This window comes from Apus apus, chromosome 5 (genome assembly GCF_020740795.1).
Source record: "Apus apus isolate bApuApu2 chromosome 5, bApuApu2.pri.cur, whole genome shotgun sequence".
Lineage (NCBI taxonomy): Eukaryota > Metazoa > Chordata > Aves > Apodiformes > Apodidae > Apus > Apus apus.
In genome coordinates this window covers 30254669-30280220 of record NC_067286.1, presented here as the reverse complement: position 1 = coordinate 30280220, position 25552 = coordinate 30254669, and the positions used below count along the sequence as shown (strand labels likewise).

Here is a 25552-nt window from a genome sequence, read left to right as displayed (position 1 = left end):
ATAAGAATACTGCAAACGCAGTATGTGGAATCCCTTGGTGAGTGTGACACTGTGCCTGCTAACCAAGAACTGGATGCTGAGAAAGATGTTTGACTTAGGCTGCCTCTCTGAGAACAGAGACTGACACCTCTGGAGACTGAGGCTCTATTACCCTTTAAGAAAAAAAAGGCAGGGAAGGTTAAGAAAGGTGATTAGCATAGGCCCTGTTAATGCAAGCTTTGTATAGTGCCATGAAAATTGTGCAGTTGTTGCCTGGGCTTCTCTACAGGCTTCCTGCCCATCAAAGCCTTTAGCATCTGCCAGAAATGGACCAATGAGATAGATGAGCTTGTTTTAGTCATACATGAATTCTTGTGTGCCAATACGCATGTTAACTTTTGAGGGTAGATCAGTTTCCTTAGCTATGTATCTGTCTGTAGCTGAGATGTGATCTGCAGGGTGCTAGGCAGTGTTCTCAGATGGGGACACATCACAGATAAAGGCCAGTAGCATGCAATGGAGGAAGGTAGGAAAATAAAAATATGGAAAAATATAACTAATTAATTAAAATTGAACCAGACTGTTTCTTTTGTATGAACCTATTCCTGTGAAGGTGATGATCTGAGTACATCTGGGTAAAAAAACATCTCAACAGTCTACCAGTCTCCTGGTGTTCAGGAACTAGTTCTTGGAAAATATGATATCACTTAGCTTCCTGGTCAGAAGAAGCAGCTTTGGTTGTGAAAAGTTAGAGTAATAAAGGTTGGACCTCTGGAGCTACTATAGACCCAATCTCCTGCTCAGAGCAGGCAGTTGGATTATGTAGATCTGGATACAAGGGGTGGGTCTGGATGTCTTACACAGTGATTTGGGCTATATGTAGTAGGTGAGTGTCCCTCATGGGACCTTCCCTCAAGAGAAATGCTGAGCTTAGTTTCCAGCTAGCAAAGTCACTGCTACTAGCCAGAGAACAACAAGAGGCTCAGAAGAGGATTGCAAAGGCATCTTAAAATCCACATTTGAGTGATATTCAGCTAGCTGCTGGGTTCTTGCTTTGAGGCTTTTTGTTATGGTTTCTGTCTTTGGAGAATCTAGATCCTGGAAGAGGTGGTAAGAGGTGGGTGTCAAGAGGTAGATGTCCTCAGGAGAAGTTGTTGTGTTTATTTAACATAGGAGGAAGGAAGATGTCTGGCCTTGAGTTTCCTGTCTTGTAGAAAGTAAAAACATACTTGCCTGCCCATGTGCCACCACCTCTTTACCTCCCTTCCCACTCTCCTTCACCCTCTGATGAAAGCATGTATTCCAGGACATACACATCTTAGAACAGATAAAACCTTTCCATGCTTACAAACATGATGTTTTCAAACACAACTGCAGTCTCATTTTGTCACTGGTACACCGTGGGGGTATGGGTGTTATTTCTTGGTCATAGTTTTTTTTTCACCTTAGGCTATGTTTGGCAAAAGAAGTTTTAAGTAAATTAAATCCAGTTTAGTTTGTATTGATATTAAAAGCGTAAAATCCCTTATTTTTCCTTGATATTTCTGTGGAGGAGACATTGCCAGTGAGGCTTGCACTTGGATAATTTGGCTGTGTTTTATAGGTAACCTTCTAACACAAAATGAGCTTCTCTGTCTCCTGGAACAAGAGGAACAAAAATACAGAAGCAAAAACTCATCAAGTAAAAATTACATGTAGATTTACTTCCACAACAATGACCATTTTTAGTGTAGGAGGGCATAACACATGGCTACTGCACATCTTGCACTGTGGTGTGTGACTTCACTGTGTTGTGGTTTTCCCAGTATGTGGCTGTGAGGTTGCCAAGGTTTCAGCTGCTGGTGTAGGTTTTTGTCGGCCACACCTGACACATGATGAGGCCATGACCTTGTATGTGTGTGGGGCATGGGTGGCAGCAGGGAGAACAAGAGTTGATGTACGGCATGGAGCAGGGTAGCGAGTGTTGGCATTAGTGTCACCGGGACAGAGGAGGCTTTATTTGTTTAGTCATTGAGTCTTGGGTTAAGTGCCAGACTCAGGAATGCAAGGTTGCTACCTGGCCTGGAAAGAAAAAAGTCATAATGTGGAAATGCTGTTTTCAGTTACTGCTTAAAGGGACTTGGTCAACTGGGAAATCCTACCTTTGTTTGAAAAAATTCTCTACATCTGTTCATGTAAGATGAAAAATTTAAAAGGGTGATAAATTACTTTCTTTTTTCAGATCACAGTGTGCACACTGACATAAGGATGGTCATTTTGATATCCCACAGAATAAATTTGCTTGAAGGCTTGATACACTTCTTTCTTCTTTACCTTGAGTGTGAGGTAGTGAGCAACCAAGCTATTGTGAGTCTAAAGTTCAGACCATGGCAGAGCACCTTGGGGGCATCTCTAATACCTGAAGCTCCTTCTAATTTACAGGAAAAAAAAGAAAAGCATTAATTACTGGATACATGACAAATATGAGGATCAAAGCAAGACTTTTGAGGTGAAGCTTAACTGCTCGTAAGCCGGAAGTAGTCATGACTCTCCTTGCTAATGAAGTTTAATGTTGGGACTGCAGAACTTAGAAGGCAAGCTTGGGAAAACATAATGTGAAAGAATTCTTATTTTTTTTTTGTCTGCAATGTGTAATACCAGTCTTTCCCCTGCAGCCTCTTTACCTGTGTTAGTGGACAGGTGCCACGTGCAGAGCCTTTTTGGCCACTGCCACTTCCTGCAGTCCTGTGTGCTTGCATTGGAGCCACCCACATAACTGCTGGTCTGCTCTGACCATTTCTTCTCAGGCTTCCACTGCTTCATGCTCCGGAGTGTGAAGGGGATGCCACATCTAGCTCTGGATTCAGGTGAACTTAAAATGACTGTCCCAAGTTCCACACTGGAAAAAGTAGGGTTTTTTTGTCTCTACTATATCTGATTTTTCTGAAAACACTAACAAGGTTGCTGTGACTTAATCACTGTTAGCTACAAGCAGAAATAATGATACTAAACAACAAAAAGCCGAGACATGTTTGTTACGGAAGTCCATATTTAGTACCTCCCAGTGGCCTTTTACTTGCTTAAAGCTGTGCTACAACCTGATTTCCAAGACTACTGATTGCCCTCTATGTCTGAAAATTCATTTAGTTCTGTGATTCTTTTGCTGGCAGCAGGTCTTGCTTTTCACATGGAAGAAATGTAGATCTTGCTTGTGGTTGAATTGGAGTAACTACTGGTGGATGGAAAACCTTATATAAAAATAACATAACCTGTGTGCAGAAGTCTGAGTTACAGAAGGTTTTAAAGCCAGAAGCCTGCATCCAGCTCACATTTTCCATCTGAGGTTGCTGCCCCACACAAGTGCAGTGTTTCTGCTGCTCTCTTGTGTAAATTGTATCTTTTCCTAGTAGGAACATCGTTAAACAAATTAAGTGAGAAGGGTAAAACATGGACGAAAATTCCACTTCATTCTGCAAAATCACTTTCAAAAGCTGGCTTTTACAAGTATAAAGATGAAGTTCCTTGTCCTAAGATAAGGCTGCTAACCATCTCTCTCAGTAGTTAGCCTGGCAACAGCTAAAATTCAGATTTTTCTCTCTGACACTTGCTAGCTGTGAGGCTGTTAACCAGATAATTGCTGTGTCTCTTCTGTGCTGCATTGCTTTTGCCTTACTGCTTGTGAGAAGGCTGAAAGAAAAAGCCTTGCTGTCATGTCAGTGGACCTGGAGTCCACACCAGAGTTATGCACCAGGTACCTGGAGACTGCCCTTTTTTCTTCCTTGGCCCTAGTGGACACCCTTGTGGATCGCTCTTTATGTAGAGTGTTCATCTCTGGGTTTTTAGCATTGAATTCCCTTCCACAGGTAGAGAGCGAATACAAAGTGAGGTGTGTGGGTCAGGGCAATAATTTACCTGGACTCAGACTGGAGTGTTTTAAAGGGAGACTGGGACATGGGACCTAGGTGCATCTGGGAAGTAATCCTTTTCCGTTTTATTTACTCCTGGCACTTGATTGTCAGAGCAGGCTTTTGTACTGCATTCTCTTTGTGGCTTAGGCTGCTCAGCTCTTGCTACAAAATCCTTCTAATCCTTTTTGCCATCCGTCTCTTGCAATGAGAACTGTATTGACAAAGTGAATACTTGAATTTCAGAGCTCAAGTGGGGGTTCAGGTTTGGGAAGAATGAAAAATCAGCAAATATGACAAGACCTTGTTGGGACTGAGGGACTCTTATAATAGGTGAATTAAATTGTGTGCTATATCTTGACAGCTGTTGAGGGACTTTCCTAGTACCAGGGATCTTATCTCCTTGCACAAGACTTGCACAGCTAAATTATACCTACCAACAGGTGCTTAAATAGAAAAAGACCTTATTGATCTTTTTTTAAAGATACAACGTGGATATGTTGAGATTGTCCTTCTTGACTTCTGTATCCCGTATAACTTTGCTGCATGTAGACCCATATGTGGGTCTTTTGCCATAGCACTACTGAAGTAAAAGCTTCTTCAACTAGTGTTCCTATGTTCTGCAAGATACTAGAAAACACTGCTGCCATGTGTCTAGCCTCACGTTTGTTGAAGAAAGACGTGATTTCTGGGTGCTCTGATCTGAACCAGCTGTTTGTCGCAATTCTAGGCAGTGCTTCCAGGAATTGAAGGTGGCTTGAGGATCGCAGTTGAGATTTACTGTGCTAATCATGCTTACTGCTGCCAGATGCCTCACAGCTCCAGAGCATTACCGTAATCTGCTAGTGACAAAACTGGTCTTTCAGTGTTGCATCTCCGAGTGGGCTGTGGATAAACCAGGCCTGTGTTAGGGCTAAGGAGAACTCCTGCAGGAGTGTTCTCATCCTCATCGTTCTGGCATCCTACCATGAAAAGTTCTCTGAACTTGGCTATCTGGGCCAGAATACTGGCTCTTCAGAAAGCCAAATCTGGACTGGGAATGATGGGGCTGGAACAGTAGAAGGGGAACAGGCACTTTCTCTCTTATGTTGGATGGAGTGACCTATTACTTTTGCTTTTAAATATGAATGAACTCATTCTCCCTGCCTCAGTTACCAACCATATGGTATTCCTAGTAAAAGTAGCAGATGTTCCTCTCTTGCTGTGTTTTGCTTTGTTACACAAATTCTTAGTTTTCTTTCTACCCTGTCTGCAGTGGGCTGTAGTGGTGTTCAGATCCAGTCTATCAGGTTGTTGCCTTGAGTTTCTAAATGTGCATTTACAAAAGTTGGGGGCTGCATGAAATGTTGCTTGGGTTGTGGATCTCATGCATACATAGGTGGTAGCTGAACCCTACATTCTGGGTCAGTATGCTCAGCTGAATAGTTTCTCCTGTTTCACTGTTACTTACGCCTCTGCACTTTGTTCTTCAACATAAAACAGAATGTTCCACTTCACCTTCTTTGTGGTATTTTCATTTGGTTTTGCTAGTGACTGCAGTTTCTTTGCAAATCTGTAACACTTTGTATCCAAGAGCAGCATTTAGTGAGTCAATGGGGGTATTTTTGTGTGTAAGTCGTTGTTTTCTATATTCTTCTTACCAGTGTAGTTTATCTCCTTGTGTACCCATGAACTTCCCTTCCAGTTAATAAGTGGAGTAGGCATATGGTGTTAAAGTGCAGCAGACAAACGTCTTTGAGTGCCTAGATGCAGGATTTAGGGGGTTGCACCCACAAAGAGTTGTTCTCTTTTGTATCTTTATTTGCATGGGGTGTGAAGCACATGACACAACACTAATAGTAACTTTAGTCCTTGCTTGTGAGAATGACTCATCTCTTCTTGAATCTGCACGTATTCTTAGGAATCCTCATGTGGGAAGGGTTACGGTGGCTTTGCCACTGGGGATCTGTTGCTGGCTGCACCTATGCTGACCTGCTCTATCCCACATGCAGCTAGGACAGGCAGGATTATGAACCAAGCCCTTCTGTGGGTTTCTTGTCTGGGCCTAGATAGCTCCCTTCTCTGTAAATCTAGCTGCAGTCAAAATGTCTGTCTTTCCCCTGTCCAAGGACCCTGCATACTAGCCTTGTGTGTAAAGATAAGTGTGTGTTGGTATTGACATGTTTACCAAGGAGGGTGTCAAGCAAAGAAGAATGTGGTAGTAGATTTTTGTAAAGATTCCCAGAATGAGAAGGAGGATTTGCTGTTAATATCAAAGAGGCTGCCATGGTTTTAACAAGAAGAATAATTCTGTGAGAAATAATTTTCAGTGAGGCATAAAGTGAAGGGATTGCTTAAGGTGAAACATACTAGTTTTGTCTTTCCTTTTTGAGAGAATGCAGATACCAGCTTGCTCCATATATAAATGACCGTGGAACAGTTTGAAGTGAGTCAGTGCTGGTGCTCACAAGTCAGTGTGATACTGAGAAGAGACACTAGCACAGGTCTTTTGACCAGTTTGTTGATGTGTTGTCTGCGTGTTTTACTTTGCAAAGTTTATGGCAGTGGCATGGGTCCATTCCCCTTTGGGGAAAGCAAGAGCCTCTGGAATGGAGATTATTTCTGTCTTTCTGGTGAAGGAAGCAGAGGTAGGGAGGTGATTATCTCAAGGCTCAAGAGGTTTGCCTCAAACTGTGCACTAAAGAAAGATGCAGTAGAGAACTGCCCTTCCCATCTGTGCTCAAACTGTTAGTCCTCTCTGAAAGATTTTTGGTGCTCTTGCTCTGGCAGTTTCCTGTTGGACTGTAAGTTGCCTGTGATGGTGCATTTGTACAGGGCTGCTTAGCATGTGCAGACTTGTAGTTGCTACATTCAGTGAGACAAGGTGGGCTTGCAGGCAGCTTTAAGTGCGAAGTACTTTAACTTGCACGTAGCTGGCAGAGACAGACAACAGGCCGTGTTGTTTTAAGCACATGCTTGACTAGAAGACTGAAACCCAGTGGACTGTTTGAGGGAGGAATGGTGCATTTGAGGATGTTGGGATAAATGGTAGGGTTAATTAGTTATGATAATTTTCTCAAAAATTCTAATACTTTTCTTAGTAGAAGTCAAAACCACAGGAGTGAAACCCGCTGATAGCCATGTTAGGGAGCAGGTCCCACTGAAGACACAGTTACAAGGATGCAAGGAGGCAGCAGTTTCATCTTTGTCCTCAATGAGAAGAGGAACAGCTGCACTGGGGATGGTGAAATGCAAGGAAAGGCCAGATAAGTGCAAAGACATCAAGAACAGACAGAGATCTCTATTTAATGTTCTTGTTTGTATTACAAAAGTTATCACAGTCTTCAAGGTGCTGCCAGAATCTACACTCTTTGAACACAAGATCAGTGTTCAAGATGACTGGAGTTATGTGGTGAGGCTGTGTTCTCTGTCCCACTGCTCTCAGTAGTTTATTCCCTGCTGCCACTGCAGCACCCCATTATCCATGCTGCAGGCATGCTTCAGCTTGGTATCAAGCTCTGCAAAATGTGTTCAGCAGCAACTCGACCCCAGCCAAGAAAGGGGTGTAGTTTTGTGCATAGCTTCTGTCTCTTTAAGGAGGCATGAGTAAACTGGGGAGCAGTTAAAGAAGAAATATATATTCAAAAAACACCCCCATTCCTGTTCCCCCTGAAAAACCAAACCAAAACTCCCATTGTAAAACCTGCATGCTTTCTGAAAGTACTTCTGGCATGGGAGAGGAGCCAGATTGCTCCTTTTTCCCTGGAGCAGGAGATTCCTGTGTTCCCAGTTGTGGTGGTTCAGGGGAGCCTGATGCAGGTGTTTTTGGGATGGTGATAACCCCTTGCATGAAGAAAGCCTCCATTACCAGCGTGCTGCTCATCTCTGCATCTGAGCTCCAAAAAAGTGAGAGCACAGCTCAGCCCTTGTGGAGGGCACGGTGTGCCAGCACAAGTCTCACTAGATTGGTAATGCTGCAGCTACACAGGACCTTTGCAAAATGCACAAAGTAACTGCCCTCAAAACCTTACAAACTCATTCCTATATGCCCATGGGCGATTTTTGCAGTTGTGGGAAGTCCTGGAGACACTGTAATGAGTTCACCTGAGAAAATGGCACAAGGAACTGTGGGAGAGGGAAGGTTCACTCTTGCGTGTGAAGCGTGAACTGAAGTGTGTGCAGAGAGGGTAAGGAGGTGTGGTAGTAATCTTCATACGGAATGAAAGAGAAATGAAAGCAGAGGTGAGGCTGCATTAAGGCTTGAAGACAAAGAGAGCTGGGAACTGGAGAGGGAGAGCCATTGGCAAGGAAATTCTTAGTCCTTTCATAAATCCGGTTTTATAAATTAATAAGTATCAGGTTCATGTCAGTGACTGTAGATACAAAAATTTAAAAAAAGAGTTAAATATTTACTGATAAGAATTTGAAGAAAGCCTGTTTCCAAGCAGTCTTGCTCTTTGATTCTTGCTTCTGAGCCAAGTTATTGACATGTTCTGGGACAGAAATAGCTCATGTATCTGAGTGACCTTTTAATTTCCTTTTCAATCTTCTGAATCCTCTGTAATGAACAAAGAAAGCATTTAGAACAGGCGTGGTACAGATTTTATTGCATGTTTGCAGTAGAACAAATAGCTCTAGATTTCTCTGGGTGTTATATAGCAAGAATCTGCTGTAGGGAGCAACATCACAGGGAACCAGTCATGGTTCAAATTAAAGAGGTGGTTTCTCTCCATGTAGTGGTAGCTCATTATATTTTTGTAGCCGTGGTCTTTCTTGTTCTGTGTTTATACAGCACCTAGCACAGTGTGGTCTGATTCCTAGCCTTCAGTTTCTGCCTCCCTTTGCCCTGCAATTGCTAATAAGGCAAGAATGGCTTGTGAAGGGCTTTTTTGCCTAGTCACACATACCTGTCCAAAGCAAAGAGGAAAGAAGCAGCAGCATGAGATCAGTGGGCTTTTTATTTCATGGCATGAAAAGATCCCATAACTGATATGTGATCTAACATCACACTTCCTCTGTGTTTTACAATAAATGTTTTCAATGTGAGGCACAGGAGATCTTGCTGTAAGGAAACATGTGACTGTCATTTATTTCAGAAAATGTGCCTCAGCATTCAAATGTAAGAAAACAGAGCAGATAACACCTGTGATAGGTGTAGCATTTATTGCCCATATTTATGCTATTTGAAGACTAGTCCTCTACAACTTGATTCTAGTGAAATAACAGGCTTGCCTAAAGTCTACTGGCTACTTGTAGGTGGGGAGAATAAGCCAGGCATTAATGGTGGTAGGCCTGACACTTCTCAAGTCAACATAATTGTATTGCTCAGCTGATGGTAAGCCAGAATCCTTCCAGAAGTTTTCTTGAGCTCTGGTTTGTCTGTTGGTAAAGGATTTCTTGTACAATTCACCTACACAAAGCAGCCCACAGTTCAGGTGTGGTTTTAAAAAGAAGCATTATGTTAATCACTTCTCTGAAGTTCTTCAAGACTAGTGCATTACCCTAATATCCTCTTCTTAATACGTAAAAAATAACTCCAACCCAGAATGAAGTGGACCCTCCCAGTATTGATGATATTAAGGCACTAGCATGCACTTCCCCTGTTTGTCTTTTTTTAGGCTTCTGCAAAGTCTGAGTCTCATTGCACATAGTGCTTCTTTCTTTTGTTGCTGTGCCTTTCACATTACTATTATAGATCTTAATTCACCAGTCTTTAACCTTTTGCATTTTTAGTTCAGGCCTGTATGAGCACTTGTAGAAGTGAACTGGAATCCTGAATATTGTCATCTATTGATGACTGGTTTGTAGGTGAGCTACAGCCTTCTCTCAGGAATGTGCAGTGGGCATTGAGCATCACTGTGCTCTGAAATGACACAGCTCACAAGGCTGGCCCTTCCCTCTTCTGCATTTCTTCATTCTCATCTGACCAGGAGTCTTTCCTGTGGCTAGGAAGTCCATGGTCAAGCTTAATTCCTCAGAAAAGAAAGAATGCAATAATTCCAGGTTGGACATTTTGCAACCCTTGATGCTGCAGACCATCAGCTCTGCTGCTGGTGGGTACTTGCAGTGTTTGCAAGGAATAGTTCAGTGTTCCCTTGATGATGGTGGTCTTGAGGCTGTACCTGTCAATTCTATGGAGGTATCCTTCCTGAGACCCTTTGCCTCTTGCGAAGAGAAACTTTTTGTATTATGTGATTCAGAGTTCTGAGGTTGAAACTTGCTGTTGGTCTAGTGACAAAACCAAACAGCTTGCTTTGGTTAGAAATAAAGATTTCTGAATGGGAATGCTTCTTTGAAGAACTGAAGCTCCTGCCCTGTTACATCAGTTTTATAGCAAGTGTAGCCAAAATATAATTAGCTTGTTCAGTTTTGTGTTGTTTTTTTTTTTTTTTACAAGGACCTAGTGAAGAATTTTGGTGTCTTTGATGTAAATAAAGCATGGCTGTGCTTGGCAGAGGAGATTAAACTTGACCGTGGTTTCTCAGGAGTAAGTTGTTGGTCTCTGTCCTCTCTAGCAGGTGGTCCTGCCTTTCAAAAGGGATAGTAATAGCGTTACACCGAGATTTCTTTCTCTTTGCTGGCATAGTGTGAAGCACCTTTTGCAGTGATTTCCAGCAGCTATACTCAAGTGCATCTGAGGAGTGCGATTTGGGGGTTGGGGGGTTAGCAGGGACTGGAGAGGGAGGTGCAAGCTGCAGGACTTGCTAGAGGCCAGGGAACGGATCCGGCTGTTGAAAAAAAGGCTACTGATAGCTATTGTGCTCTGTAGTATGCTGTAAGGAGGATGGTTTCCTCAAAATTTGCCTTACAGCATCCTGTGGAGCCTTAGCGGAGCTGTTTATTTTCCACAATGCAGGCTTCTCTTTGTCCTCCCCCCACTTCCCTCTGCATGTGAAACAGTGACTGTGCTTCCTGAGGAGAGTAGATCCTGAAGTGCAAAGGGAGATAAAGAAGATAGTTTGTTGTCCAGAGCCAAGTGTTGCTTACATCTGTTAAATGTCATGTTAAGCTGTCCCAGAAAAGCAGTTTTAGATGAGCTAGGATGTGTATAAAAGCAGGGAGAGGCCAGCCTTTACACAAAATGAAGCTTGTTAGCAGCCTTTTAAAAGGTGCTGATGGAAGCCTGGAGAGTTGCAAATGACAGACCCCCAGCTCCTCTGGATAATGCTGCTGTACATGACAGTCACAATAGTCTTGCCATGAACTTCCTAGGTGAAGCTACAGATGACATCTGGTGTTGGTTTTTGGTTTTGTTTTCAACAGCTGTTTGTGCACTTAGTGAAGAGAAGCGAGATTGGTTTAAAAACAATTCTTTGTCAGTTCCTATGCAGGGACTGTTTCTGGAAGCTCTGCATATTGTGCATATGAGACAGTTGCCAATCTGTTGATGTTTAGACCTTTCTGCAACATACAGGTTTTCTTATTTGTAAAGCATGCCTTTAAGTGGTTGCTTAATTTCTTAACTGTTCCTCCGGTGCTTTACTGGCACTTCTTACTGTCTGTTCAAGAGATGCCAGAGACTAGTTGAGGAAGTTTCTGATGCTGGTATCAGGCCAGTTGCTTCCCCCACCCCCTGTTAGCATTTGTAGGAGCTAACACTTGTCTCTCTCTGTTTTTTATTTGAAATGTTTGGCTTTAGAGGAAAAGGAAATTGTTAACACTGGAAGGTGGAGCAAATGGATTTAAGCAAGTTGTTTTGCAGCAAATCCTAGACTGCAGAGGCAAAAGGAGAACAGCTTGGGTGAGGATAACTGCTGACTTTCAAAAGACTGAATTGCATGTCAGATTGACAAAATGGAGAGTACAAATTTAATCTCAAGAGGACAGTAATAAAGGGATTGGATGAATTCCCTTTGAGATACTCACCTGAAAATAGATTAAATGAACATGAAAATCCTCTGCTATTCAAAGTAATTTTAAGTCTTCATCTCAGTTTGGTGTATTTTGCATATTAATCTGGCTACCGTGTAAGCTCTTGTGGCTGATGTCTTTGTGCTGCTGCTTGGAGCACTATGTTACAGGTAAAAACATGAAGAGGATGGCTTTTAAACTAGCTTGTTTTATACTAATTCTAATAGTCTTTAATCAATCAATTTGCCCTGAAGGAACCTTGTCTCCAGAGACAGGAAATTGCTTGAGGATTAGTGGCTGTGACAGGACTTTCATATTTATTTGCAAAATGTCTGGGGGTAAAAAACCAACTTCCTTTAAAGGCAGCTGAAGCTGGAATTGCTGTATTTTTCCCCATGAGGCTGAGTAGAGATCACTGGGAATTCTGTGCTAGAATGTTTTATATTGACAGTTTGATGGCTTGAGTTTACTTGCACAATGTGCTTGGAAGCTCATCAAAATCCCAAGTAAAGCAGAGTGACCTGTTTCACAAGTGGATACACACTTACCTGCTAGTGGCTTGGCAGAGTTGTTTCCTACCCTGTGGATAGCGAAGAGTTAAATGTGCCTGCTCTAAAATGCCCTTTTTTAGGGGTAATGGGAAAAGATCTTCTACTTCTCACTTCTGTGTGGGGAAGAGGTGTTTGGAGCAGTGTGTGTGGATATTCTTTGTGTTCAAGTGCCCAGCCTGTTGATGTTTAATATAAGCATACAGGAGAAGTTAAAAAATGTAGAAATCAAATGAAGACTCTGTACTCTTTTCCTCTTCTTGCTTGTGTTTCATGGAAGCTTGTGGAAGGGATAGTTAGCTGTGAAGTGGGTGTTGGAGCAGCAGCTCCAGGAGCAAGGAGTCATCCTTCAGACAAGGTGGCACTGCAAGCCAGCAAGAGCTCAAACGGTGAAGCGACAGGCCGGAACCCCAGCTCGCTCTGCAAAGGGGCAACGCTGAGGTACAAGGGGCGGTCTTGACTATGGGCAGTAAAGGCTGAGGAGCCATTGTGGCTGGATAAACAGGGTGCTGAGAGCTGCTTAATGAACAGTTACTACCAGGCAGTGCTCCTCAGCTGCTTTAAGACCCTTTGCTTAACCCTTTTTTTGAGTTTGTTTGGTAGTGGCTGGGCAGAGGCTGCTCCTTGGGGAGCTGAGGGATGGTGATCCCTGTGACACTTGCAGGGTGGGTGCTGTGGGTGTGTGTTCCTCCATCTGCTGCAGGTCAGAGCATCCTGGCTTCCTCCTCTGGCCTGTCCTAGTGAACAGTATCCATATGGATTTTTAAAATACAGCTTCACTAATAGGTGTGCTTTGGGAAGTTTAAGTGTCACTGAACCAAGGAAGGGAGAAGTTGAACCTTCACATTGACCTCCTACTGAGATGCAGATTAAAGGTTTTATTTAGGATAGGTTTTATTCTGTGGACTCCTACTGATTTTAATGGTGATAATGATTGATGCCTAACCTTTGAATGGTGGTTATAAGTCTCAGGAAGCCAGTTTGCCACTGTATTAGAAAGGGACACGTCATGGGGATTCCACTTTGGAGCACTTGGTCTCCTCGTGGTGCATGTGTGTGTCCTCCAATGACATGCAACAAACAGCAGTCCTTCTTGGAGTGCCTCTCTGGCTTGATGCTTCTAGCTTGTGCTGCTCAAATCAGAATATAATTACAACTGATCCCTTGTTAGAAGATCAAATTAAGCATAACCTATTGAGTGAAGCCTCAACAGAGAGAGAAGGCTTGTAGGAGTCTTCTGCATAGTGATGCGTGCTGTCTGTGAAGGGGTCATTGAGAGAGGGATTTAGGGAAGCTGTTAGGACTCCTGTTTCCCACCCCCACTTCTCTCAGCCCTTTAATATTGATTTTTGAGATAATTGATGGCACCTTGCCTAGATCCTGAAAGCCAGGTAGAGTATTGGGCTGGATGCTGGTGTGGCTGCTGCTGGGGAGGGTGCCCCCAGCTGGGGAGTCCTCCCAGGCCACCTTCTGCAACCGCCCTGGACTGTGGGAGAGCAGGTCTGTGTGCAGGCCTTGTGCTGGTTGCCCTGTGGCCTTTGTTCCAAGGGGTTTACGCAGTGATGCAAGACTTGAATTTTCCTTTTTCAGTTGTGTGCTGGCAAGAGTGATGTGGCTGGGCTCTGTGGAGTGATCCCTCTGACACAGAGAGGGTTTGTGGCAGTGCGTGTGCATCTGTGGCATTAGCACAGTGCATCCTAAATAGGAAGAACAATAGGAAACCTCTAATGACTCTGCTGCTACTGAAGAAGAAAATTAAGGGGAAATAGACAAAAATCTCAGCCACAGTGCTGAGATGTTTTGAAGGCCTTTTTTTCCCCTCCTTATTAAGATCTGTTGAAGCAGTTCTACTGTGTTAGAGTCCCAAATGCAGTCTTAAAGTCAGAACCAGAATTCAAAACTGTGCTCTTTAACTTTCTTGGCTTCATCAATAATACTAGACTGTTGGAAGGTTAAGTTTTCAGAGGACAGTTTTATTTCTCAGATTTTTTTGTTTGTTTATCTTTGAAAAGACCTTTGTGCTGAATCCAAACATGGAGACTTTATTAGTCTAGAAGCTTCTGATATTACAACATGTCTATTGCAGAGAAATTTCTCTATAAACTGTGATACAAATAATAAACACCGCATAGCAGTTGTCATCATCATTCCTTAGAAGTGGATAAGGGCATGTTTTCATATCTGGGATGGCAGCTTCTAAACTTGAGTTGTGTGGCACAGCTGTGCTGGTAGGAATAAACTTAAGAGTGCCTCCATCTTCTAGTATATTTCCTTATTTAAATGTCAGACTGATTCACTGCAGTTTATTTATAGAGTTCTTCAGTAGGAAAAAGATTTCCCAAGTGGATGTCTCCTTCAAATGGCTGTGCTGCCCAGTGGTATTGCAGCTGTATGCATAGACTGATGTTTTTAGCCACAGCAGTTGAAATGAAAGCACAACAAGTGGTAAGGATGGGTAGAAGCACATTCTAGTAGTCAGGGATTATAAAATAAGCTTCTACTGTTCATGGCCCTTGTGGTGCGTTCCTGAAACAGATTAACACAACTGCATAAATTGGAAAAGCATCCTGGATACACAAGTGACCTTACCAACCCAATGCTGCTTCAAGAACCCTGTTCTTAGTCAAAGTAAATCTTTAGGTTTGTATGTGGTTTTGAGAGGTTCTGCCTTTGCATGGCTTTTCTTTATTCTCCTTCCCTGATGCCATTTCAGTTTACTGTGAGCTTTCTTTTTTAGGACTTATTATTTTTGGAAAGCATTCTGGAACATTTTGTGCATATGGTCCTCTGTAAATGTGCTGTTGTACTGATTAAAGCTGAAAGCATGAAACCTAGCCTTCCTGATGTAGTGCAGTTGGGGAAAAAAATGCTGAAACAATAGTTTCCAAAGGGAATGCGTTTCCAAATAAAGACATGTAAAAAACCCCAAAACCAAAACAACAAAAAACCAAACTGCCCTGACCCCCCCAAAAAAAAACAACAAAAAGCAAAACAAAACAAACAAAACCCAACAAAATCCCCCAAACTGGGGAAGATTTTATATGATATATATTCTCCACTCTCCCCTGGACTCTTTCTTTTCTCCTACAGATGCCAATATGCTTTAAAAAAAAAAAACAACCAAACCCAAAATCCCTTAAAGCAGATTATTTTTTTAATGACTGGTCTCTCCATTCACTGGTGGCACTAAAAGCATTTTTGTAATCTGCCATACAGTGGAGCTTTGTGCATTAACCTAACTCTCTTCTCTGCCCCTCCATGGCTTTCCTTTCCCAGCCTACCCGTCCCTGGAAGTTCACAGCCAGCTCATAACTAGCTTCCTCTGTATTTGGAAGGGCAATTGGATTTTGATCTCTTATCTTCCTCCTCCCCAGTAAAACAGAAAAAGTTTCCAGTGAAATTCTGTGACTTTCAAGGAAACTTACTAAAACTTGGGAAGCTAATGATATCTAGAGCTTTCTCTCAGACTTATCAAGGCAAGGAAAATTGAATTATGTTTTCAGTCATAAAATTCAAATCTTCTGTGATTTTGTCAGACCTGGCTTGACCACCAAAGTACTTGGATAAGAGGAATGTTTTTCACAAGACTGAGAATTGAGACCTTGTCTCTTTCTAAGAAAGTATGGGAGTGATATTTACAGGAATGAAACCAGGTCCTAGAGCAAGCTCTGCTGTGATGTTTTCTGCGTCTCAGGATGGGAAAGCAAGTTAATTGAACAGAAAACATTTTATGGCTGAAAGGCCATATGTGTTGGTGTATTGGAGTACCTTGCTAAGTTTGTCCTCTGCAGTTGGGTGTTTGATGCAGTCAGTCCTGAAGTGAAGTATATTTTTGGGGGGTCTACTCTGGTGTTTTCCTCGGAAGGGAAGTTTACTCCTGCAGTGCATAGATACAGAAGACCAGAATGGCTGCTTGATTGGTTCTTTAATCTTTAATATAGCATGGCATTTCGGACAGGAGATGCAAATCTGTGAACTATGGCTGACAATGATGCAGCAATAGACTTCTAAAATGTGCAGTGAAAATATGCTTGCTCTGATATTCTTTGAGGTGTCTAGGAGCCCGTTATTTGACTGACTTACACCAAATTAATTAATTCTCCATGCAAAATGTCTTCAAAACACTCACATGTGTCTTGTGGTTCTCAAGGGGATACTGCATGAAAAATTCTTGTGTGTCAAGGGTTGGGATCTGAGGTGTTGTCTCCTTTCTGGTGCTTCTTGGGTGTGCACAAGTGTTTCTTAGAGGCTCTAGGCCTCTTGTTCATTTTCATTGACTGGATAATTAGGAACAGAGGAAGGTGGCAAGCAAGGTGTTCTGAGCTGCAGCAGTGTGCTACAGTCCTTGTTCTGCTTAAAAATTGCCCTGCTTTTCACACTGGGCTAAAGAATAGTAAACCATCTGGGGTTAATCCACAACTGCCTTCAGTTTTTCTGTCGTGCAATGAGCAGTGAAGGGTACTGAATACCACTTTTTCTCTCTTGACCTCTTCTTTGCATACCTTGAAAGGTCTGTTCCTTACCTCTAATGGAATTGTTGAAGCTGCACCTTCTTTGGTTCACCCAGAAATATATTTGAGCCTGCAGTGTGTTTCTCTTTGGGCGGCAGCAGGGAAGAAGCTCATATACAAAGGCTTGCACCCAACTGCTAGTATGGAAGGGAAATAGATGGAGGAAGGAAGTGGTCCCTGCCTTTAGTCCACAGAAGAATATGCCTGGCTAACCTCAGGATGACTTCTTGGGCAATGTCAAGCAAGATAAGGAGGCAAGCAAGGGAGGGGTGCATAAGCATGGTCTAGATGAAAACAGGACTTTAGATTGTGATAGGAAGGATGGAGGAGGAGGCTGGAGAATGAGGTATGCAAATTGGCCAATCTTGGAGGTTTAGGTAGGAATGTTGGTGGGACTTTCTGAGTTGTAAGTAAGGGACTCATTATTCCATAGTGAAAAATCAAGTTTCCTGACTTAAAGCTATACCTTAGTGGGACTCTGGAGGGTTAGGCTCATGTGGTTTATCAGAGATTAAAATGGAACTTAAGAATTTAGCCTATTTGGTAAGTTTTTTGTTCTGAGCAAACTCCCTCTTGAAAATGGGAATTTTGCATTGCCAACAATCATGCAGGCTTTTTAGAAACCTTTGAGAGAGACCAGGTGAAAGCTAAACCAAGGTATTTCAGTGAAGGAAATAGATGAATTTGCAGGTCATAGGCCAAACCCTGTTGGGGAATGCGGAAAGAAACCCAACAACTGAGGTCCTGCTGTAGGTTGCCATCAAATCTTGGTTTGCAGAAGAGAATGTATGCCAACTCCAAAGTTTGGAATAAGCAGCTCAGTCTGCCTTAGTGATCCAGGGAATATGTGCAGTTCTACCCTCTGCTTTATGCTCTGCCTGTGCTATGCATAAGCCTACCTTTTTATAATTCAAAGATGAAAGTGTAAAATGATGCTACCAGACACACATGTTCTAAATCATCTGGTTACTCTGTGCAGGGGTGGGGTGAAATGTTGCATAGCTTGTTTTTTTGTATTTCCTCTCTTAGTCTTCCACCTTTTCCAGTTACCCAGGATAACTGAGAGTTGGCTGTGCTGAAAAGTCAGATGATTAAGTTTTTTCTGAAGTGCCTGCAGATAACTTTGAATATTTTGGCTCCTCCTTTGTGTCTAGTTTAACTGAACAGTTAAATTGAACTGTGAAGTTATCCCAAATTGTTTAAAATAGTATTCTGTTTCTAAAAGCTTTCAATTAAACTGGTTTAGCTGCAGAAGAAAGTAGAATTAGGGATTTCTTTTTTCTGCTGGCACCTGCACTTCATTTTTCTGTAATTTTTCTTACTAAGCAGCTGAGATGAATACTTCCTGTTTTGAAGCTTGAATACTCATTGAAAGCAGACAAGATAAATATACAACAAACCCAGCAACTAAGAAGTGAAGGTTAAATCCTCTGAAGCACAGTGCTCACATTAGGTTCCACCTGCAGCATGACCATGAGGCAAGAATAGTCCTTGTGCTTAGCCTTTCAAAAGGTACACTGTGCACACCTGTCACTCATCCCCCTCCCAAGTTTGTTGCTGTATGCATTCAAGAGATGGCAAACAATTTTTGAGTATTACTCTGTGAAGAGGAAACTGTCTAAACCAGATTTCTGATGTTCATGAGAATAGCTTATTTTCTTTTGGTAAGTTTCAAGTATGGTATTTAAAAGCAAGCCAGTAGCATTCCAAACATACTGAGCACTTCCCTAAACAAATGGTGAAGAATTCAGGTTGAAAAGACTTATTTTCCAGCAACAGTGACACAGGACATAGTTGTGCCAGACATCTTGAACAGCTGGACAGCCTCAGACTGTCCCATCCCTGTCCCTGATACCATATGTCCTTGGTGCAACAGAACTACCCAAACCTGGTTCTCCTTCATGTCCTGAGCATATGACTTTCCAAAGAACGCTTTTCCACAAAGACCTATGAATCCTGCTGTGACAAAATGGGGAAAAAATCAGAAAATTAGTCATAATCCTGGGAAAATAATGTGTACTTGCAAAGGGATCTTGGTTCAAGGGATATGAGTTGGCAGCTTCTGAAGGTCTAGAAGATAAATGGCAGAGGTCCCCACACAGCTTATCTTAGAAAAAGCTCGTGCCATATGCGAGTGCATCATCTTTGGAAACAGCTGATTGTGGTTTAAAAGTGAGCAGAAAGTCTGGCCTGCCTGGTTTCAGTGCAAGCTGATGCCTGCTTCAGGGAGTTTGTGTAGATGCAAACTGCTGCTGGTTGTGCAAGTAGGGCTGGCCATGCACATGCTGAAGCACCGCTGGGAAGATTGCTTGTTGACAAGACTTCACGAAAAGAAAGAGCTCGGGTTGGCTGTAGTCTGGGGAGTAGAGGACTTTTTCCCTTGTTTATAGCATTTACTAAGAGGGTATGTGGGTATTGACTTTGTGGCCATAGAGGATGGTTTTTCTTTTCTGTATTTAGTAGGTGTTTTTAAAAGTCCACATTAAAAATAAAGAAAAAAAAAATTAGTCAATAGAGCTTTTGATGGACTGTTAACAGAGCAGAATCTCTCCTCCCCTCCTTAACTGTATTCATAAAAACTGCTGGCTATACTAAATGTTATCTTTGAAAACATCTCTGTTTAAACTTAATCCTCCCATAACCCTTCAGCCTAGGCTGTGGCATGTGAAACGAGCCTGAACTGTCCTTGCTCGTGTACTCCTGCTACTGGCAGCTTCTGCCTCATTGTTTCCAGGATCCATTAAAGAAAGCAGCCTGTTCCTTAATGTTGTGTGTAAACAGGGAATCGTTTTGATTCACATGAACCCATGAATTGTTAAGCTATCTCCCTGAGATTGTCTCTGACAAAGGTGTGCGCTCTACAGTGCACTCCAGTTAACTTTTGGAGGTGGAGGCCTGAAGAGTTGTTATGAAAGCTGCTTCCCCCTGAGCTGTAGTTATAAGGAATGTGCTAAAACAACAGTCAACTTCCAGAGAATTGAATGTCTTGTCTAAATAGCTTCCCAACTACCAGCTCCCCTCTGGGAAGAAAGGATACCTTCTTATCTAGCCAGAATCTCTTTCATCTTCTAATTTTGCCAAGGAAAAGTCAAGGCTAGGAACAAGTTTTGTAACTGAAGCCTGAGGGAGGATCTTTGGAGGCATTACCTGTGCTCATTGTGTCCCAACAATTCTGAGGAGTTTATTGATGCTATCTTCCACTAAATGGTTTTGCTGCCTATGTTTCCTTCAAATCCTGCACTGAACTAAATCAGTTAGTGGGATGTTACTGCAGGCATAGCAGCAGCAATTTACAGCATTGCTTGAGGGGCAGCCTCTGCCTCTTGACAGGATCCCTGATAACCTGGGACCAAATGACTTGGTAGCTGAAAAGGGATGGGGAAGCTGTGCCTGACTTTAGAGGACAGGAGAGGAAAGCTCTGTGCTTTGAAGCAATCTGTTAGTGAATCGCAGATAAGCAATAATTGATCCCCCCAGAAGATAGGCTTGTTTTAGGTATCTCTAACTTTGTTGTTGTTCAGAGACCAGAATTGGACTGCTGGCTTCCCCATGTGATCTTTGAGAGAGGAAACACCTCTGGTCCAAGGCAGCACACCTCAGGTGGCTCAGCAGATTCAGTGATAATTGCATTGACCTCTTCCCTAACTCTCCTGGCCACTGATATGTCACCTGGCAAACACTGCTCCAAGGGCAGGGAAGGCTACCTTTAAAAGATACCTTGGCAAGACTTGCAGAGTTTGTTATGCTAATGAAGCTTCATTAAATTGGAATGGGGAGGACAGGCCTGTCTTGATCTAATCAGAAGGGCTAAACATGGGCATTGCTTTGTCAGAGCTGTAATTCAGTGTTAAGCAGTGACTTGTAGAAGAAAGCAGCCAGCTGGCAGCCGGAGTTTAGGGCAGATGCTGGCTTCTTTCAATTGTATATTAAATTTAAATGGATGCAGGACACCTGACTTGAGAGGAAGGGGCAGATGTACAGACTAGCTGGCTCGACTTTCTTCACAGACATGTATTTTTTTATTTCCATGGTCTAATTGTTGTTGAAGGAATTCTAGCAGGTGAGTGGCACTATCCCTGCTCCTTTCTACATGGTGGAGTTTGGTGAACAAAGCAGTGGCTCCTTGGCCTAGAGAGACATGAGAAATCTATAGGCTGTGCTACAGAGTTGAGTTGGGATAGCTTCACTTATCTCCCTCCCCCTCCAATGAAGCGAGAAACAAAAGGGGCAGACATAGAGTTTATTGTAGCATCAGCTCCAGACTTGCCTCATGGCAGTTTAAATATCATCAAAGAATCATAAAGTGGTTAAGGCTGGAAGGGACATTTAAGATCTTGAAATGACATTTCAAGGCGGAGGTGTATGCAAAGAGGGAAGTCTTCTTTGGTATAGACTAACTGACTTGAAAGATCAAAATTTTAAAGATATGCCTTTTGTGAAGTAAATATGAGCAAAGCAGTGACATGTAACTATGGAAAACCTCTTTTCACTAGGATGACTTCCAGGTTTAATGACAAATTTACATATCCCCTCCTATAATGCAGCCTCTTTTTTGCCTGAGTAATAGGAAATTTGAGTTGTGACTGTTTGAGTCTGTGGTTCTGTGATCAGCACTGGCGTGTTGACTTCATCTCAGAAGTACGTAAAAGTCTGAAAGTCACACCAACTTCCCTAGTAGTAGGAGCACTAACCCAGGTCTCCATTCTATTCTCACAGGGTGCGAAGGAGTATGATACCCACCTCTGCACCTCTCGACTTGGTTTAGAGTTATCCAGCAGTTTTGACTTTGCATGGGAAACTTGACCAAAAAAAATAAATACTCCTTCGTCGTGAATATCCATGTAACTGAAGAAATTGTGGCTGAAAGGGGTTTCCCTCAAAATAAAAAATATTCCTGTGGTCAAATATAAAGAAACATTAATTTCTGCAATTTTTTTATTCCACGAGAGCTTTAGATGCTTGTGTAAGGAATAGCATGATAGAAGCGTTGATATGTGTCTCCATGTGTTTTTTGTTTAGGTGTTTTTTATTTTTGTGGGGGTTTTCTGTACTCCACCGCTCACACAGTTGTCTTTATGTCAGTTTTCTCCTTTGTAAAACCAGTACACCTAGGTTTTTAGTCCCAACTTTCTTTCATGAGCATTGGCGTTACACATGACATTGTTACTCATCCAGGTTCAAAGTTACCATTGGAGGTCTTGAAGGTTAAAACCATAGTAGTTTGGTGGGATATGTATTCTCCTGGATCTTTTTCCTTCAATAAAAATAGGGGCTCAACTTCGTGCTTTCTTGATTTCCCAACTGGGCTTTGCATGATTATGTATGAGTCTGTTTTTGCCATGACAGCAATTGATAGGCTATGGCTGAATCCCTCAGTCCTCAGGTATGAGCAGTGTCACATCCTGCAGTTTTAATTGCTGCACTCTGCCCTGTCAGAACATTATACCTGAGGACTGCAAGCTGTTTTACATTCTTCCTCACAAGTGTGTGTTTGCCTGCCTGCTGGCTGGCTGTCAGGTTTGCTGTGCCTCTCCAGCTGGCTGAAGAAGCATTTGATTTATTTATCCTAGCTTTCTACTACAGTCTCGTGTGTCTTGGAGACCTGCTGAAAGGTAGTGGGGGTGTAGGTAGGCTGACTCGCTTGGCGTTATTTTGAAACAAATTCTTGAGATGCTATATCCTCTGGGGTTGTCTTGAAAGGAAAAGCTAAAAGTAATTGTAAGCTAGGCAGTCTTCACACCTGAAATATTAGGGTGTGTGAAAAGTTCTTTTCTCTTTATAATGTTTCTCCTTTTAGTATTCCTGTGTGGAAGATTGCCTTTTCTGTTCATGTTACGTTTTGAATTGTGGATACTTGGTAAGAGTCCTCAAGGCTAGAACATGCAAAAGGTCACTCTTGTTTGTTTCTGAACTTCTCATATTCCTTCCCTTCCCAGGTGTTGTAGGTGTTTGACTCAACACTATTTCTTTCTTTGTCTTTTTTTTTTTGTAGACCCAAGGTGCTCCTGATCAACCAGATTTTACGGGAATTTTTTAAAAAGAAACTGCAGTGGGTAAAAGATGTGCCATGGAATGGTAGCACCAAAGAACAACACAGGATCGTCTCTTGCCTTGACTAGCCATGGATTATTTATTCTGCTAGTTACCTTTGGTACATTTATCTTGGAAGCACAGGCCACAGGTAAGTGAAACCTTTGCATGTGCTGCAGGGAGGACGAGATGTGCAAATATAGAAGTTGCCTTAGGTTTTTATGGGAAAGCTGGTGATGACTGATCTATTTATACACATCATTCATTACTCACAGGAACAGTTCCATCACTACTTGTTGAACAGAGGACAGTGTCTGAACTGAATGAGTCTTGCATATTAGTAAATAAGTGCTTGTCCTTTACCCTGTCATTTTGATTCTCCCAACCTTTTCCCCCCTCCATTCTCATCCCTTCACTGCAGCTGGGGGCACTTGGACTGTCTCAAGAGCATGGATAACATTTTGGTTGAGGGAGATTCTTGTGTAGACACTATACCCTGTAGTTAGTGCTCACTTGAAGTAGTTTTGGAAGCACGGACTGTCTTCAGCTTTCCACAGCTGATGAATCTGTTCATTGTATCCTTGTGTGCTATCTTCTTACACCTTAGCACCTGCTAACCGCACCCCTCTAAGTAGATCCTCTTAACAGCTCAAGTTTTTCCCTTTCCCCTTTCTAACTTCTTGATGTTTATCTGATGGACAGGTGTTGTGAATAATGTAAATAGCAGTGCAATGGGTGCATTTAAAATGTCAGCAGAAATTAGGGGATTGTCCTTTTAAAAATAAGTGAAAGAAGAAAATATACTGGATACTCACAGTAAGTGGTACATGATGTGAAGTTGTTTACCCAGTATACTCTGAAATATGTCTTTTCTCTCAGACCAGCTGTGATGTAGTATTTGTTTGTATAGAGATGCCTGATCATAAATGGCATGGAAAGAGTAACTTTGTGTGCTCTTCCACAGAACTTCAAAGTAGATTAGTCCCAAAAAGGCATGTAGTAGATTTGACATCAGCTGCTGTTGCAATGTAGAACAATAACTTGCCTTTAAAAACCAAACCCCAGTTCTTTACTTGTCATATGGCACCTGAAACTATCCCATGACCACACTCCTCAGTACCAGTGAAGCTTGAGTTGGCATCTGTGTGGTAGAGCAGAATAAATGTTAATTGCCAGATGCACTCAAAGTCAAGGTCATCCTGTAGGGAAAAGTCTACTGGTACTGGAATCTGCTGGAGGAGGGATTGATCTCCTTTTAATATTTCTGGCTCTTCAAGTTGGAAGGGAGAGGCAGCTGAAATCAGATACCCCAGACTTGTGTGTCTTCCTGACCTGTTTTTGGCTTTGAAGGTAGAAAGGGGTGAGGGGACACACAGGAGAGCATGAGAAATTGGCAACAACAGATAGTGAGAGTGGGAAAGGAACAAAATCTTTTTGCATCCGGTCTGTCCTTGTTTTTTCCAGTCTTGCTGTTATTGATGATAATGTCACTGCCTCATTTCAGATGTAGGCCTGTCAGATATGCCTCCCAGCCTGGGGCTGGAGCACGCCATCCCCATCTGAAACTCCCATTACACACTGCAACATCTTCAATTGAGTCTGTAATCAGTATGCAAATGCCTTGTGCTGCACTGGGCTGCTGGATGGGGAAAGGCAGCCACAATACTGGCAAGCCTTTCTAGTAGCATTGTTGAGGCATCCTGTCACATCAAGAAATGCACTAGTTAAGCATGTCAGAATACCCAAGAGTGGTTCTGAATTATTTCTGTTTCTGTGTTCCTTTTGCTTCAGGACCTGAAACCAGCTGATCATCAGCTAAATAGGCTTATAGTGGCTAGGCATGAACCATTATTTCCTGTGGGGGAGGTGAGAAAGTGAGTGCCTATGGAGGGGAGCCCAAGATCATAGCAGAGGGGCAAGGGAAAAAAATCCTGTGGGAGGGGAAGGGGTCACTAAGGAGCACTTCCATGTACAGGTTTTCTGAGATTGGGAGGTAACAACCTGTTTGCCAGTTGCTGGGTGGGATGGGGGTGCTCAGCAATGGATCATGGTCCTGTAGAGCTGCACCTGCAGCAGCACGTCAGCCATGAGTAACATAAATGAGAAGTCAGCTGAGGAGCTGAGAGCCAGATGGAGAAACAAAGAATAATGGCGAGGCGCTTGGAAAATAATCTTTCCCTCTTCTTTGTCCCCCAGCCACCACAGCATCCTTACTTTATTACTTTACATAAGCAGAGTCATTCAGAGCAGGCAGAGCAAAGCAATGTTAACATGAAGCAAGAGATTGTATTAAATCCCTTGGTGGTAATGCTTATCTTGCATTGGGGCCAACGTGACATGCTCACAATTGCTACAAAAGCTGAAGAATGTTCTCATAAAAAGACAGACAAGCATGGAGACAATGGCTGGCTCAGCTCTGAGTGAGAAAGCTGAGCTTTTTTGATTCATATGTTTAAAACCATATGATATATATTGTATTGCAATACTTCGGCTGTTTAGAAATTCTATTGCTCGAGTTCCAGGAGGCTTAGAGATATATTTGTGTTCTGGGCAGGAGTGTGTTCTTTTTGCTACATAGTTAATGCAGAGGGCAGACTCATTTCCAGTCAGCAAGCATCTGGCCTGTCCTCTGGTAATAAATTGATTTTATTTATGCATGGATTTTTAGGAAAAATCTTCAGTACTTTGTCTCAAGCAATCTATTCAAATATCCTGGAGTGCCACGAGATGAGTAAGATAAGTTGCTTAGTCACTAAGCACACTGCAAAAT

At 42.5% G+C, this 25552-nt stretch overlaps 1 protein-coding gene across 8 annotated transcripts in view; it reads left to right on the top strand.

Moving 5' to 3' along the window:
• SUSD6 (sushi domain containing 6) overlaps positions 1-25552 on the top strand; it is a 98499-nt gene that overhangs the window by 24778 nt on the left and 48169 nt on the right. For all 8 annotated transcript variants that reach the window (XM_051621845.1, XM_051621846.1, XM_051621847.1 and 5 more), the window contains exon 3: positions 22745-22933. In XM_051621845.1, the coding sequence (XP_051477805.1) occupies positions 22813-22933 (121 nt within the window). In that variant the 5' untranslated portion in view covers positions 22745-22812. The remainder of the gene's footprint in view (positions 1-22744; positions 22934-25552) is intronic.